Consider the following 16,542-nt stretch of genomic DNA (forward strand, 5'->3'; position numbering starts at 1 on the left):
GCCTCTGATGATCCCAATCTGAGTTTTCAGCCCAGACGTTTCCTGTTGTCTTAGATCAGACTGCTAAAACAAAATACCACGGCGGGGGTGGGGGGTGGAGTGGGGGCGGTGTCTGAACAGCAAGGATTTATTTCTCACAGCTCTAGAGCCCGACAACCAAGCTCAGGGTGTCAGCATGATCGGTTCTCGGTAAGGGCCATCTCCCTTCTTTGCAGATGGCTGCCTTCTTCTGTCCTGACAATGTCCTATCCTTCGGGTTGGTGCCCTCAGAGAAAGAGAGAGAGAGCGGATAAGAAAAGAAAACCCTATGGGGCACCTGGGTGGCTCAGTGGGTTAAAGCCTCTGCCTTCAGCTCAGGTCATGATCCCAGGGTCCTGGGATAGAGCCCCGCATCGGGCTCTCCGCTTAGCAGGGAGCCTGCTTCTTCCTCTCTCTCTTTCTCTGCCTCCATCTCTGCCTACTTGTGATCTCTGTCTGTCAAATAAATAAATAAAATATTTTAAAAAAGAAAAGAAAATCCTATTACATGTTGCCTTCAAAAGACCACTTTAATATAAAGACATACATAAGCTGAAATGGGAATGAATGAAAAAAGATATGGCATGGAGACAGTAAGCATAAGAAGTCCAGTGTGCCTATTTTATTTCATTTTCCAGTTTTATTCAGATACAATCAACATATCTTCTGGCATTGAACATCAGGTGAAACAGACTTCCAGAGATGATTACTAGAGGAAACAGAAACATCTCATCACGAGACAAGGACCAATTCACGTGGACGTAACACAAATATGTATCCACCTAATAGAGCCTAAAAAGACATGAAGCAAAGATGGACAGAAAGGAAGGGTCAAAGACACAATTTCCCAGTCAGCACAGTAGAGAGTAACAGCCTCTCTCAGCAAATGATAGAAAAACTAGAGAAAACCCAGGGAAGACATAGAAGATGAGACACTTGGGTACCAACTCTCTTGATCTAGTTGATGTCTGTAGGACAACCCACCCAATGACGGGAGACACACCTTGTGTTTAAGGGCACCAGGACCATACAGCAAGGCAGACCACTCTACTGTATGGGCTCTCAGGCAAGTCTCAGTCCATACAAAGGCTCAAAATCAGATGGAATGTATTCTCTGACCACGACAGACTTAAGTTAGAAACCAGCATAACTGTAAGATTTTGCACAAGCTCCAAATACCGGGAAATTAAATAAGCCACTTGAACTGATGGTTCAAAACCCAAACAGGGGCAAGTAGAAATCGTTTAAATTGAATGATAACAAATCTAGGCAAGCATGCAGGAGGCAGTTAAGCAGTGTTTGGTGGGACATTTACAGCATTAAATGCTTCTTGAGAAACGAAAAAGATCTAAAGACAAGGACTTTGGGTTTCATCCTAAGAAAGTAGGAAAAGCAAATCAAGAAACCCAGGGTCAGACCTCCCTGGGCTCTCAGCGAGTTCACATCCCTGTGGGTTATGCCGAGAGTAGGTAAGGGGTATTTGCAGGCTTTTGGGAGCCTGCTGCTGCCTTAATTGGATGAGCAGTCCTGGTTGGAGTCATGCTGTGGCCAGGCAGGGGTCAGGGTACCGCGGAGGCCCACCCATTATCACCGACTGAGTTCTGACCCGCACAGCCAACGCCACAGCCCCCTGCCAGACACGGAGGTAGTCTGGACCCTGAGGCCCGCCTCCCCACCTCCCCCCCCCCCCACCTTCCAGGCCCGCGCCCCCCGCGGCGGTTTGCCAGACCCCACGGTTGCCGCAGCGGCTCCCAGATTCCCAGGCAGGCGGCGCTATGAGGCCCCGAACTCTGCTTCTCCTCCTCCTCTTGGGCCTGGGCCTGGGCCGCGGCCGCCTCCCGCGGCCCACCGCTCCTGGCAGAGCCCTGGCTGCCAACCACGTCTCCCGGGCGACCGCCACACCGGAGTCCGGACCCCGCCGCCCGGATGCAGCCTCGTCCCGCCGCCCCCCACCAGCCGACCGGACCCGCCGCCCGGCCCACGGAGAAGGGGCCGCGCTGCGCGCTTGGAGGGCCGCCCCGGGCCTCGGGGAACCGGCCGGCAGCGCCCGCGTCCGCCTGCGGCCCCGCGCGGCCCCTGGCGGCCGCGTGATCCTGGCCGGTGGCTGCCGCCTCTGCCTGCCCCGCGGCCCCGCGCGCCCGCTCTGTGTCCTGCTGCGCGTCCTGCTGCGCGCGCGCCTGGCCGCCGCGCCCGCGCTCGTGCACCTGCGGCTGTCTGCGCGCCGCGGCCGGCTGTCCCTGCTGTGGCGCACCGCGCTGCCCCGCGCGCTCGGGCGCCCGGAGTGGACCTTCTGGCTCGTGCCGCTGCGGCCCGCCGGCCCTCGGCGCCCCCGCCGTTCCACCTCCGACCTGCCGGCCGCCGGGCCTCGCCCCTCCGCGGGCTTCGTGGCCCAAACGGAGTGTCCCACGGATGGGCCCACGCCTGTTGTCCTGGAAGCTGTCAACTCGGATGGGCCTCAAGCCATCCAGTCTTCCGTGTCCTGCCAGGTATCCCCAGAGGTGCCCTGTGAGATCACCATGGTGAAGATCAACAGGAACAAAGATCATGAACCCTTGGTGCTGACCAGGAAGATGCAGGCTACCCTCAACGCCACCTACAAGTACAACTGTACCTACTCCACCTTAATTGTTTCGTACTGGCAGGTGTTTTCCGTCCGCTCTTTAAACGATCTGCCCCGGTGGTATAGACCATTGGATATACCAATCACGAAATCAGGGAGGGCGCCAACGTTTCTACATATACCTCCAAAATCTTTAACATGGGGGGTGTATGTGATGAGATTCGTCGTCGACGTCTATGCGAATCGAAATTGGCCTCAGACCTCTGCCTCAGATTTCATGTATGTCAGCATCGTTAGAAGTGACCTAGAAGCAGTTATTCCTGGGGGTCCCAACATAACAATCAAATTCACAGATCAACTGGTTCTGGATGGAACAAGATCGTCTGATCCAGATTCGGACAACCCTTCGGAGGGACTCCGCTTCTCTTGGTACTGTACCACCGATCCAAAAAACTACCAGGGACATAAAATCACAGTGATGAGCAACAGCGTCTGCTCCCCAAAGCAGACTAATCTGAACTGGAAGGAGGACTCTGGCCCTGTCCTCACAGTTCCGCCAGGAACCCTGAAAGGTGGCGGTGTGTATTTCATCAGAATGGTGATCCGCAAGGGTGATAGGAAAGCCTCTACTGATAGAAAGGTCCACGTGCTCAAAGGACCAGTCCCCGCAGCAAACATCTCGTGCATTGAAAATTGTGATGCCGTTTTGGGTATTTCAGCCAGATTTTCTTTGTTTCTCAATTGCACAACTTGTTCAAGAAGCCGGGATGCGTATAAATGGTCAATTCTGTCAGCTCCAGGGGATGAGGTAAACTTTGATTGGGCAAAACACACCACAACAGGGAGGAATGGGGCTCATTTGTCTATAAAAGCTTTTGCTTTGAAGGATTTTCCTGAAGCGAAGTTTTGGGCTTCTGTGCATCTAGCAAGTTGGAGTGGGCATAACGTGGACTTGAAACACTCCTTTGTTATTAACCATGTACCTCAAGTCGGAGAGTGCAGCGTTAATCCAGCTACAGGAGTTGCCTTTGTTACCAGGTTTGTCATCCGGTGCGATAACTTTAAGGACAAGAACATCCCTCTTACATACAAAATGATAGTCTCTGATTTGTATGGTTTTGGTCAGATCAGTTCTGTAAAAGAGAACACCTTGGGGGTCATCCTGTATTTGGGGAATGAGCCCACATCGCCCCCTTCCTTTCTCCCTGTGGGTGTGTTGGCTAATCGTTATGCCATGAAGATATCTGTTCAGGTGTATGACTCTCTAGGAGCTTTTTCTCAGGTGACTTTGTACGCGACCGTACACGCCCCTACGGATAAAATCTCGGCCAAGGGTGTGCTCGATCGCTTATTCAATTTCACCATGGGACCAAATTCATTGCTATCTACTTTGCTTGACAGCCAGGAATTTCTACCTGCAGGTTATTTAATATATATAGCAGCTTCTGTTTTGAGTAACATGAAACCTGAATTAAGTTTGGAAGCTGACAAAGCCAGACTGCGGGAATACCTTGTCAACCAGACTTTCATTCTTCCCAATAGCACTTTGGTGGAAATTAGCCAGGTAGTCATGTGTGTTACTGAATTAACCCAGACGACCACCGGATTCACTCGAATGGCTCAAAAACTGGCCACAGTGAGGATTTGGCTAGCAAATCAAGCCCTACAACAGTCTGGACAGAAGGATTCACATGTTTACTCTGAACAAATAGAAACTGTGAGCACTGGGATATTAACAACTTTGTCTAATATCCTGAAAGGGACCGTTAGCTATGAAGTGGTCGATGAGCCTTTCTATGTGTTAGAATCGTTAGCAGACACAGTATTGGAGGGTAAAGTGCCAGGGAACGAGACCACTGCAATGACGGCCTCTAGTTTTAAGGTGTACATCAGGAAAACTGAGAAGTGGGATGTTACTAATGTCTTTAGGCATGAGAAAAGCAGTCAACAATATTTTCGTCCGACGCTAAATGTGAGCAGTATTCCTAGTTTACCTGAAAACGCCCCGATTTCCACCATGTTTTGTGAGTTTGCAGATGATCCCTTTCCTTGGATGAATGATCAGGAAAGCTGTTCTGCAGAGGTGGTTGGATTCAGGATGACAGGCACCACACCTGACGGCGACGTGGTCGAGATCATGCCCGATGTAGCCGAAGTGTACATCGCCAGGAAAAACTTGAGCTTTGCAGCTTTTAACCTCACAGTGGGACCCGAGAGTGAGACCGAGGGAGCTGATGAGTCCTTGAAAAGGACGACAGGGGAGTTTAGGGTTGAGGTGGACAGCAGTGTAGTGAAGGAGTTGCTGGTCCACATTGTGACCGAAGTGACCGTGTTGTTCACGGTGTTGGTGTACGCTGGCGGTGACATTACCCCCACTGCTCTGGTCGCCACCTTCCTTGTGCCCCATGACATCCCTCCCATGACCAACAAGAGTGACCTGTTTGACTCAGCCTGTGCCGTTAGGGAGGCCCGCGTGGTTTGCCTTCCAGCGTCCCTGCTGCAAGTCATAGCTCAGCGAGGCGGCTTGCCTGAGTGCACCTTGGTCATAGCTCTGCAGGCACCTCGTTTTGTCATGACAGCCAGTGATAAGCTAGTGAGAATCGCTCTTTTCAGCGCTCACTGCCTAGACATGTATGGGATCCAGAGCGATTGGAGAGAAGATACCTGTGTCCTCGGAGAGAGGACCACGTGGCGAAGAGTGCACTGCCTCTGCCAAAGCACAAGGAGGGCTCGGTGGCAGCGGGATCTAGTAAAACAAGCCAGCAGGCACTTGCAAACCCACTTCTTGACAGCCAATGTGATTGTACTCCCTAATGCTGTGGATCTACGGTTGGAGGTCATCAAGAACGTTACTCACAACCCTGTGACACTCTTCACTGTACTTTTCATTATGCTGATGTACATAATCCTAGCTTTCTGGGCCTTGCACAGGGATGACATGGATCTCTATCTTCGGCAACAGGTGATAATTCTACTTGGTAATGATCCTTATGATAAGTTGTGTTACCTCGTGACTGTTTTTACAGGAAGCCGTTATCGGGCTGGTACCAGGGCCGATGTCTTCGTGCAACTCATGGGAACAGAAGGTGCCAGCGATGTGCATTGTCTGAGCCATCCGTATTTTACAACCCTCTACCGGGGAAGCATCAACACTTTTCTCCTAACCACGAAAAGGGACTTGGGGGACATCCATTCCATTCGTGTGTGGCACAACAATGAGGGCAAATCCCCCAGCTGGTATCTAAGCAGAGTCAAGGTAGAAAATCTATTCAGCCGACACATCTGGCTGTTTTTATGCCGGGAATGGCTTTGTATTGACACCTCTTTGGACAGAACATTTCGTGTTACTGACCCAGACCTACCTATCAACAGAAAGGACTATTTCTTGATCGATTCGACTTACAAGCTGGGGAGAGATCACATGTGGTTCTCTATTTTCTCTGCAATCATTGCTAAACCATTCAGTCGGCTACAGAGACTGTCCTGCTGTTTGGCAATGCTGATGGCCTCCCTTCTGTGTAATATTATGTTCTTTAATCTTGAAAGAGCAGAAGAAATAGTTTCAGAGGAGGGGAGCTACGTTAGATCAATGATGATAGGTCTAGAAAGTGTCTTAATTATGATCCCTCTGCAAATACTGATCATTTTTGTCTTCACCTACTCCCAGAGGGAACCTCTTGTGACTCTAGAAAAGGTATCTCCTAGGAAGCATTATGTGGTACCCGAAAGTGGACACTGGGAGGAATATCTGGAAAAGTGGCATGCGCAGGAGACTGTGCATGCACCCATCACGGAAGCTTCCAAGTCTCCACCTGGGAAAGGACGGAGAAATCACAAGTACTTTGCGAAAGAGCCTTCCATTGCATGGCATATGCATAAGAAAGGAGCAAGCAAGGCCACAGGTGCCAAGGAAAAAAATATAAATGCTAGTAACACAAACATAAATAACAATCAAGATGTTGTTCATGGAAAGCTGCCTTACCATGCAGGTCCTGTAGAACTCAAAAGGAAGAGCAGAATCGTTCTGCCCTGGTTTTGCATTTATATAGCTTGGTTCTTGGTTTTCACCACATCTAGTATATCTTCGTTCTTCATTGTATTTTATGGGCTGACCTATGGCTATGAAAAGTCAATGGACTGGCTCTTTGCATCATTTTGTTCATTCTGTCTGTCGATTTTTCTGGTGCAGCCATGTAAAATTATACTCTTGTCAGGCTTCAGAGCAAGTAGGGCCAAGTATTGTAAAAATCTTTCTTGGGCGGGCAGGTTCGGCCTCACTGAGATCACTCTGCGCAGCAAACTGGGCCCAGAAGAAATGGAAAGGAGACACGAGCAGATCATGGAGCTCCGAAGATCGAGGATGTACCAGCCCCTCACCGAAGACGAAATCCTAATATTCAAGAGGAAGAGGGCAATTAAGAGGAGGGCTTTCCTCTTCCTGTGTTACGTTCTGACTCACTTCATCTTTCTAGCCCTCCTGTTGAGGCTCGTCGCCCTCCTGCATCACACGGACAGCTTTTACTATAACCGGTTTGTTCGCGATCGGTTCTCTGTGGATCTCGGCTCGGTGACCAAGCTGGAGGACATCTACAGGTGGCTGAACAGCGTGCTGGTGCCCCTGGTCCACAACGACCCGAATCCAGCCTTTCTGCCCGACAGCTCCTCTCAAATCCTGGGGCTTCCACTGCTGAGGCAGGTGAGGGCAAGACCTGGCGATAAACTCTGCCTGCCTGCCAACTTTGCCCAAACCAGCATGGGAAGAGAAATCCACTGTCGTCCCAAGTATGGCACTGACCCGGAAGACACCAGAAGCTACTCTGGCCTTTGGAACAAAGTTCTCAAGGGGCCTGAGGATAAGAATACCAATGGGTTTACTTACAAGCCTCCAGGGAAGATCTGGCGCTATGTCTCCCACGGACTCTTACACACCTACGGGTCGGGAGGCTATGCGTTCTATTTTTTCCCAGAGCAGCAGCCTTTTAATTCCACCGTGAGGCTCAGGGAACTCCAGAGTAGCGAGTGGCTTGATGAGAAGACGTGGGCTGTGATTCTGGAGCTGACCACCTTCAACGCAGACGTCAGTCTGTTCTGTAGCATTTCGGTCGTTTTCGAGGCGTCTCAGTTAGGAGTTGTGAACACGAGCTTATCCGTGCACTCCTTCTCGCTTGCCGATTTCGACAGGGAGACTTCCGCAGAAATCTACTTGTATGTGGCCATTCTCATTTTTTTTTTAGCCTACGTGGTCGATGAGGGTTACATCATCATGCAAGAAAGGGCCTCGTACGTGAGAAGTGTGTATAACCTGCTCAACTTTGCTCTGAAATGCATATTTACTGTGCTGGTCGTGCTGTTCCTTAGGAAGCACTTCTTGGCCACTGGCATAATTCGCTTTTACTTGTCGCACCCTGAGGATTTCATTCCGTTTCATGCAGTTTCTCAAGTAGATCACGCCATGAGGATCATTTTGGGTTTCCTGTTATTTCTGACCATTTTGAAGACCCTCAGGTATTCCAGAATCTTCTATGATGTGCGCCTGGCTCAGAGGGCCATTCAGGCGGCCCTTCCCGGCATCTGCCACATGGCCCTAGTGGTGTCCGTGTACTTTTTTGTGTACATGGCATTTGGCTACCTGGTGTTTGGTCAACACGAGTGGAACTACAGTAACCTGATTCATGCTACGCAGACGATATTCTCCTATTGCGTTTCAGCATTTCAGAACACCGAGTTCTCCAACAATAGGATTCTGGGGGTCCTGTTTCTCTCTTCTTTCATTCTGGTTATGATCTGTGTATTGATCAACTTATTTCGAGCAGTGATTTTGTCCGCCTATGAGGAAATGAAGCAGCCCGTGTATGAGGAACCATCAGACGAAGCGGAAGCAATGACCTATCTGTGTCGCAAGCTAAGAGCAATGTTCAGGTTTCTGACCTTCCAACCCAGGGACAAAGATGAACCAGAGTTCTTTGTCAACATGCTGTATGGGCAGCCAGAGAAGAACAGCCAGCGGTATCTGGGGCTGAAGACCAGAAACATCAAAGGGAAGAAAATGGTTTATCTTGTTGTGTGATGAATGACAGGGTCAAGACTCACAGGCAAGAGTCCCCCTAGATGCTGGTTCCCTGGATATAAGGAATGTTTAATGGCTCAGCAGTGCTCTCTTCCTACGTTCAGAAGAGTCTCCACCCTTGGCCTCTACTCCTGAGTGTTGGGGTTCAGGACATGTCTGCAGCATTGGAGCCCAGAGCCGATTTCCCTCTAGAGGGGAACTCGGTGTCCTTGGAGCCCATAGGTTTTTAGAGTAGTAGAGACCTGGAGTTGGGTAGAGAGCTCTGAAGTGTTCCCTACTTCCCTAGGGTAGAGCATTTTCATCCTATGACTGTGTCCTCCAGGGCTGGGTGTCAGGAGTTTGTGGGTTCCTCAGTCCTTCTGGGGGATCCCCTTGCAAAGCAAGCTGGAAACCCCTCTCAGCCCCCTGCCTTCTCTACCCCTCCACCTCACCTCCCACACATCCAGCTGGGCCAGGCCTGGAGGGACCTGTGGCGAGATCATGATCTGTCTTTTTGCTTTTGATTCTAGGGATGGGACCTGAGGGTCAGAATACTGAGCTTCCCATCTACTCCTGAGAGCTACTGCTAGTTAATGCTGTGAAATGTAATAACTTTTTCTGGCCATTAGGCATGAATTTCATCAACAACAAAAAGGGGTGTGTGTGTGTGTGTATGTGTGTGTGTGTGTGTGTGTGTGTGTGTTTGTGGAGAGGAGTGGGCTCACAGTGAAAGATAGTAAGTGTTCTCTATACTGACTGTAAGAATTTGTCCATCCAGGTTTTGGGCTTTGGGTAATTTACAGCATGGTGGATTATTGCAGAATAATAAAGAAAATGTGGTTTATTGTTTAAGAGCAATACGGCTCACAACTCACAGTTCTGCTCAGAAGCAAGTTCATTTATGTAGATGGCACTTTAAGCTTTATCAGAATTAAATGTGAGATTGCTCCTGTGAGACTTGCCGTGATTTCTGCGTGAGGGGGTGTGTATAGGTGGATCCTGCCTTCCCCATGGAGAGCCCATGAAGGGGGACAACCCAATCAGCCAGAGAACAACTATGTCCCAAGGCTTTGTTATTCACTGGATGCCCCTGTGGTTCTGAGCTGTGCTGGAATGGCTCACAGACACACGCATGCACTTTTCATGCCACTCACACAAGAGTGTCTGAAGGTCAGATTTGGATTTTCTTTTCTTTTTTATGATATTACTGATTTGAGAGAGAGAGAGACAGAGAGACAGAGAGAGATACAGAAGGGGCAGAGGGAGAAGCAGAATTCCTGTTGAGCTCGGAGCAGGAAGCAGGCCTAGATCTCAGGATGGATCATGACCTAAGTGGAAGACAGACTAACTGACTGAGCCACCCACATGTCCTAATATGTGGTTTCTTGGGAAACCATTTAAAAAATATTTTGAGATTTTGCTAACCCTTTGGATTGGTTTTCTTCTTATATTACAAATGGTAGAGAGCTCAAATTCAAAATTAACTTTATTTTCTACCAAAGAGTGTGATTTGCTCTTTTAGTATTTCCCGTAGCTCTTGCAGTCCATCTCCTAACTTGTGTAGCCTGTCTTAGGGCTTGAGCAGTATTTAAGAGACAAGGTCATGTATCCGAGTGCTTATAGGTCATACATGAAGAGCTTCATCCAGACGGTCCATCTTTGGGCAGATACAGAAAATAAAGTCCACGGTATATAATCTTGGCTGTGATCCAAGGAATGCTCTTGCTGGAAGCACCCAGAGGTCCCATCTGCTAGTAAGAAAATCAGAGTGTTTCCTCAGTGCTCCCCTCGGTCCATGTCCAGGAATTGACGTTATTCCCAGAAATGTCTTGTATAATCCTTAATTCTCAATTGCCCAAAGGAAAAAGGCCCATCCCCCAGGCCTGGTGGCTTTAGGGGTCCCACAGTGCTTGGCATACGTAGTGGCAGAGGGGCCTGGAGTTGGGTGCGTTGGGGAGGCACGGGGAAGAGTAGGTCTGAGACTGGGGCATGGGACCCTGTGGGCCCAAGGGTCCTACGGAAGCTGAAGCAGGGCAGATTCTGGAGGGCGGGATCATCACGGGCGTCACAGGCCACATTGGGAGCAACACATCGACATGTCCGAAGTGCACACCGTTTTACCGTGTCCATGTGGAAGGACAGGGCTTCCTTTGATCGTATCCTGTCTGCTGCCTCGGGTGAACACAAACACTCCTGCCTGGCCCAGGCCTGGGGGACCGGGACTCACCTTTCAAAGAGGGTGTGGGGACAGGGAGTTAGGGATCTAGGTTCAGGGCGCTCCAGTCCAGGCAAGTGTATGGCGAGACGATACTGGACGCGCTCCGGCCGCCTGGATTCGTCGAAGGCGGGTGGAAAATCCAAGAAGCATCGGAGAACCTCAGAACAGCCATCAGAGCTGGTCCAGTGGGCGGGCTCTGCCTGGAGGGGGGCGTGACCTTCCCTTTTCGCCCCAGCGTCGCAGAGGCGGAAGTCTATTTTGTAGAGGCGGAAGTCCTCCTGGAGGCCCCGCGGAGGGTTGGGGACGGGCTCGCGCCTGCGCTGTACGTAGTCGCCGGGAGGAGGAGTCGCGCAGGCGCCGCGGGTCGTAGGCCGTGTTGTTCCCGGCCGCGCTTCCAGGTGGCGTTGAGGGCCCGTGTTGCGCGCGCCTGGGCGGTAGGGGATGAGGAGCCCAGATTGCCAAGGTCCCGGGGCAGCCCGGGAGGTGCGCGGCCGTCCGGCGAACTGAGGCTCGGGCGGAGGTGCGCGGGTGACACCGCGGTGGAAGCGGGCCGCTGAGGGCGCGTCCTTCGGCCGTTCCCGGCCAGAAGCCCCGGGGGTGGACGAGGGAGAGCGGCGGAGCCCGGGGCGGGCCCGGAGGGACAGCCTGCGAGTGCGCGCTCGCGGCCGGAAGCCCCGCAGCCCCCAGAGTGGGGCCCGAGAGCGGTGTGACGTGCGGGCCGTCAGGCCTTGTCCCGAATGTGGTGACAGCGCCCGGCCGCCGGTCAGACGCTTCGCGGACGGCAGCCCGGCCGGCGGCAGGAGGAGCGCCGCGGACAGACGGGCGGACAGACCCTCGGACCCTCAGAGCGCCCACGTCAGAGACGCCGCTCGCGCCGCCGCGGGGCGCTTCCGGCCGTGGGGCCGTGGGGACCGGAGCCGCGGGAGCGAAAGCGAGGCGGTGGCCCGTCGGGCAGCGCGGACGACCGTGAGGAGCCGCCCGGGCTGTCGTGGCGAGCGAGCGGTGCCGGCCGCGGCCAGGGGGCGGGTGCGAGGCCCCGGCCGGCCCTGACTCGTCGCCGCCGCTGCTGTGGGAGTGACCTTGGCGGCCCTGGTGTGCTCGGGGCGCCGTCGGCCCGCGGCTCGGGAGCTTGGCGGGGGCGGCTCGGGCCCGGCGGGCTCTGGCTTTTGAAGGGGACCCGCCCCTCTCGGGCGCCTGCGGATGGAGGCGGAGGCGGAGGCGGGCCGCCGTGCCCCGGGCGTGTTTTCGTGCCGGCTCTGCGCGCTGACCGCTCCCTGCAGCTACGTGGGCCCGAAGCCCCCCGACGCCCGCGCCATCGTGTGAGTACTCCGGCTTCCCGCGGCCGGGCCGGGCTTGGGGGCGCCGCGGTGTGGCGGTGGCTGCGGTGTCGCGTCGTAGCCCCACCGCGCCTGGGCTCCGGACGCTGCAGGAGTGACCTGCCGAGGCGCGGGGCGAGGCTCCCCCAGAAGCTCCGGGGCCCTTGGTCCGCGCTTCTCGCGGGGAGCAGCACGTGCTTCCGGCCGGGAGGCTCCACAGCGGGGCGTCCCGCCTCCTCAGCGGCCCTTCTCAGTGGGGAGCCTTCCCGCCCTCTCGCTCTGAGGGGACTGAGTCCTCGGCTCCGGCCTCCGGGGGGTCTGCCCGGAATCGGCCTTGCGCCAGCCGCTGGGTGCTGGGGCTTGGTCTTGACCTCTAACGTGCCCCGAGGCCGAGGCCGAGGCCGACCAGCACGCTGCCCGCCAGGTGCGCCGCTGCCATGGGCCAGGTGCAGGCGCCAGGGCCGGCTTCCGCGTGGGCTCCTCTGCTGACCAGGAGCCCGGGTGTCATGGCAGAACCTGTGGGTCTCAGGTGTGGGGGTGCGGCCCGCGCCGGGGGCAGGGTGTAAGGCGCCCCGGTTCTCCCTGCGTGGTGCGGCAGGGCCCGGTTCCGGCCACTGCCCCGCGGCTTGCCTTTCCGCTCCCACTCGGGGGCGCGGCCGGGACCGGCCCCTCCTCTCATGAACCCGCCCAGGGGTGCGGCTCTGGGGAGGTCCCTTCCGTGCGGCTGCCAGGCTTCCCTGGGCAGAGGTTGCGGCCGTTCTGACCCCCGCGCCCCGCACTGCCCCGCAGCCTCCTGGAGGAGAGTTACGTCATGAAGGACCCGTTCACCTCAGACAAGGACCGGTTCCTGGTGCTCGGCTCCAAGTGCAGTGTGTGCGGCCGGCTGGTGTGCGTGGGCCCGGTGGGTAAGCGTGTGGGCTGCCGCCGCGCCTCTCCCTCCCTCCCTCTGGCTGGACCCCACCCTTGACCGTGGGAAAGGTGACGTGGGAGCCTTCCCCGAGGACAGTGTGAGCGTCAGCTGCTCCTTGCGGCCGTGATCCCGGGAGCCCTGCCACGTCAGGTGGGGGGCCGGGGTTCTTGGAGGCCAGCGGGTCCAGCTCATTAGGGATGAGTCCTGCAGCCAACGAGGTGAGCAGACAGGCAGGGGCGTGGGTGGGAGCCAGTCAGACCGTCTCAGTGTTGGCCAGGCAGTGGGTGCTGACTCTTCTCCCCCTCCCAGCCATGCCAATGGCCATTATGCTTCTCTCCATGGGACAGTGGCCTTCTTCCTACTTGTCCTTGGAGGGACCTTTCAGAGGAAGGAACTGTGCTTACGTGAGCAGTTGTTGTGGGTCAGGGCCTGTGCTTGCGGCCTGTTTTCCCAGGGCAGATTCCTTTGGTCCGGCCCCAAACCCTAGCTGTGCAAGGCAGCATTGCCCCCATCTCATAGGTGAGGACACGGAGGTTCGAGAGGCCGAGTAGGCCCAGGACACCAGGGTAGTGAGCCTTTTGTTGGACAACCCAGGGGCGGGTGGAGGCGGAGCCCTGTGGCTAAGTGGTGTGGCCCCAGGAACCCAAGTGATAGGGCCGGACGGCCGGGCCCCTGGGCATTCCGCTAGGGGGCAGAGTGTGGACAAGGCTGCTGCCTCACAGACCAGGTTTAAACATTAGCCTCTGTCCCTCAAGGGTCGGGGGAATGAGATTTGATGGGGTGAGATGAAGCCTTGGCAAGGCAGAGAGGCCTACATGTTCGAGGGCACGGGGCGGCATGTGAGGACTCAGCGGGAAAGAAGCAGCTGGGAAATGAAGACTGGAAAGGGAACTTGGGCCGGTGGGGGCAAAGCCTTGAATGCCACACTTACACATTTGGGCTGCACTTGGTGAGCAGAGGAGAGGGCGCCCTGTGTGGTGTCCGAGGTCTCGTGTGTTCTTGGAAGAAGTGCTTGGTTGGTGGCAAAGTCCCCTCTCTCACGTGGGAACAGCTTTCCTCTGAGTACTACAGGAAGGACAGCCTTGTCTTAGCTGAGGCACACCCTGAGCTGCTGCAGCAGAGAGACCCCCAAAATACAGTGGCTTGAGTATGACAGTCTTCACTTACTTTTCGTATGTGTAAGCGTCCAGAGCAGATGGCGCCACTGCCATTCTCAAAACACAGCACAGCCAGTTGCAGAAGGGGCTGGGAAAGTAGTCTTCGGACAGGGCCCTGGGCAGTGAATCCTAGGGGTTGCATGGCAGAGGATGGGTGCAGGGGACAATGGCCATGGTTGGACAGATCCGACCTCCTGCCCAGACCAGCCGCTTGCCGGTGGCCGTTTTGGTCTGTGGAGCTGTGCCCAGCACCGGTGGTCACCAAGCACCAGTCGCATTGCTGCGATAACTAGGAGAGGGAAGGATCTAGAATCTCTGACAGGTTAGGTGTGGCCCCGGTTCCATCTTCTCATTGTTTCCACGTCACCCGTGGTGAAGCACGGTAGTCCCCAGAGTGTGTCTGCGCCATACAGGCCCTCCCACCTGGGTTGACCCAGGCCTGCTTGCCTTGTTCTCTCCGACATCTTCACCAGTCTCACTGGGTGATTCCCACATGCTCAGGAACCCCCATTACCCCACTGCTTGCGGGGGCTGATCGGGATGCCTTACCTGCTTTTTCCTCCCTGGAGGCCCTCCATTGTCTCTTTTTGTCTTGGGTGATGACTGCATTCTTGGAGGTGGCTGGCCAGTCTCCATGCCCTGCTCTCCCTCCTGCTGTTCTGACCTTGGCTGCCACCTCCCTGACACAGCTGCCCCTGCCCTGTGCCCCCCACCCCCAGTATGTGGTGAAGGACTGGCCTCTGGGAGAAGTTGCACCCCCCCTGCTCTGTGGTACTTAGTCCTTGTCCTTCCCCTGTCCTCTTTCAGGAATGCAGTTTATTCTACTCGAAGAGGTTTTGCCTCCCCTGTGTCCAGGAGAACATGGACGCCTTCCCTCAGGAAATTCGGCAAGACTTGGAGAAAAGGAAAGCTCCATCAAAGAGGCCGGCCAGCCAGCCTGGCTCTCGGACATGAGTGCGGCCAGATGCCAGGTTGGCAAGAGCACCTCGCACAGAGCTCTGGGGCCAAGCTGGGAGCCACCATGCCCAGCCTTGTCCTGGGACAGGCAGGAGCAGTGTGTACAACTGGAGTGAGCCGGAGCCCAGCCTGCAGCAGGAAGGTGACTGGGAGACGCAGAGAAGACACTCAAAAGGCAGACCTTGGACCAGACATCCCACAGACCCAACCCCATCCAGACCCCTCTCGATGTTGAGACCGCAGGGCAGGAACTGAGGAATGGCTCAGAACTGGCACAAAGGGAGACCAGGGCTGGCCTGCTGGCCCTTTGGCTCTCCTCCCAGACCTGAGGGCTCTAGGCCTTCCCGCAGGGTCATCCCCTGGCTCCTGCTTACAGGCGACAGACCTGGAGGGACCTTTATGCCCTTTGCATGATTTCGTCAGATCCAGGAGTTGCCTCCAGGTAACATGCTATTCTGCCTGGCCCTGAGCACACAGGAGTGAAGGGACAAAGCCCACTGCTCTGGTCCAGTATGGGGAGGCCCTCTGGTCACGCTGGGGGGTTGTGCTGTCCGTGCTCATGCAGAGGCAGGACAGCTGAGTGGGGACTCTTGCTTTCTCCATCCAAGGAAGTGAGTGTTCATGCAGGGAAGACCTCACTCAGTGGGACAGTACAGGGAAGTGACCTGTGGGAAGGCGCCTGAGGTGTGTAGGGGAACTGCAGACGTGACTGGGGGGCCCAGGGGCAGTGGAGTTTTACTTCACATCCTCGTGGTGCTTGGAAAGCGTTTTAAATCTTGACCATGTGTTAGATCCGTAATTAAAAACCCAGAAAGCCAGTTAATGCTTTGAAAAGTAATCCTTCCCCAGAAACATTTGCGAGGCAGATGTTCTCCTTGGCACTCTGGATCTGGCGTGGGTTGGGGGCTGGGGTGTTGCCACGTGAAGCCTCTTCTGTCCTGTCTGTCCCGCAGGTTTCTGGCTCCAGCCCCAGGCCCAGTCCCATTCCAAGGCAGAGCAATGCCTTCCCCTGCCTTCCCTTCGCTCACCCAGAGGCTCACAACTTGAGGTGCTGGCTTGCCCCTCTCCACAGGGGACCCCACACCAGCTCTGCAGGCTCCTTTAGGCGGCCCCAGGGCACTTGTCCCCCCATGGGCACCCCTGCCCCGTTGCCCCCACCTTTGCCATGGGGGACACACTGAAGGGTGCGTTTGGCTCTGCTGGTTCTCAGAGGGCTGGAGCTGTTCTATCTTTGCCTGTAACAACCTGAAGGCCCGCTGACATTGTCCTGGGGGGCACCAGACATGCGTTTGAGAAGAGAATGAATAAAGAGCTTTTATTGGCTGATGGGTGCCCTGGGTTTTATTTTCAGATGCTTCCC

At 55.0% G+C, this 16,542-nt stretch overlaps 2 protein-coding genes across 2 annotated transcripts; both read left to right on the plus strand.

Annotated features, from left to right (window-relative positions):
- Nucleotides 1-594: 594 nt before the first annotated feature.
- Nucleotides 595-9,577, plus strand: LOC123946124 (polycystic kidney disease and receptor for egg jelly-related protein-like). Its single transcript, XM_046011250.1, has one exon. The coding sequence runs from the start codon at nt 1,794-1,796 to the stop codon at nt 8,643-8,645; it is 6,852 nt and encodes a 2,283-aa protein (XP_045867206.1). The 5' UTR covers nt 595-1,793; the 3' UTR covers nt 8,646-9,577.
- Nucleotides 9,578-11,246: 1,669 nt separating this feature from the next.
- Nucleotides 11,247-16,505, plus strand: CDPF1 (cysteine rich DPF motif domain containing 1). The gene is made up of 3 exons (XM_046011258.1): nt 11,247-12,161; nt 12,948-13,059; nt 15,033-16,505. Exons 1-3 carry the CDS (start codon nt 12,043-12,045, stop codon nt 15,177-15,179), a joined length of 378 nt encoding a protein of 125 aa, XP_045867214.1. The 5' UTR covers nt 11,247-12,042; the 3' UTR covers nt 15,180-16,505.
- The last annotated feature ends 37 nt before the right edge of the window (nt 16,506-16,542 follow it).

The sequence above is a fragment of the Meles meles genome, chromosome 7, assembly GCF_922984935.1.
Source record: "Meles meles chromosome 7, mMelMel3.1 paternal haplotype, whole genome shotgun sequence".
In the NCBI taxonomy this organism is placed as follows: domain Eukaryota; kingdom Metazoa; phylum Chordata; class Mammalia; order Carnivora; family Mustelidae; genus Meles; species Meles meles.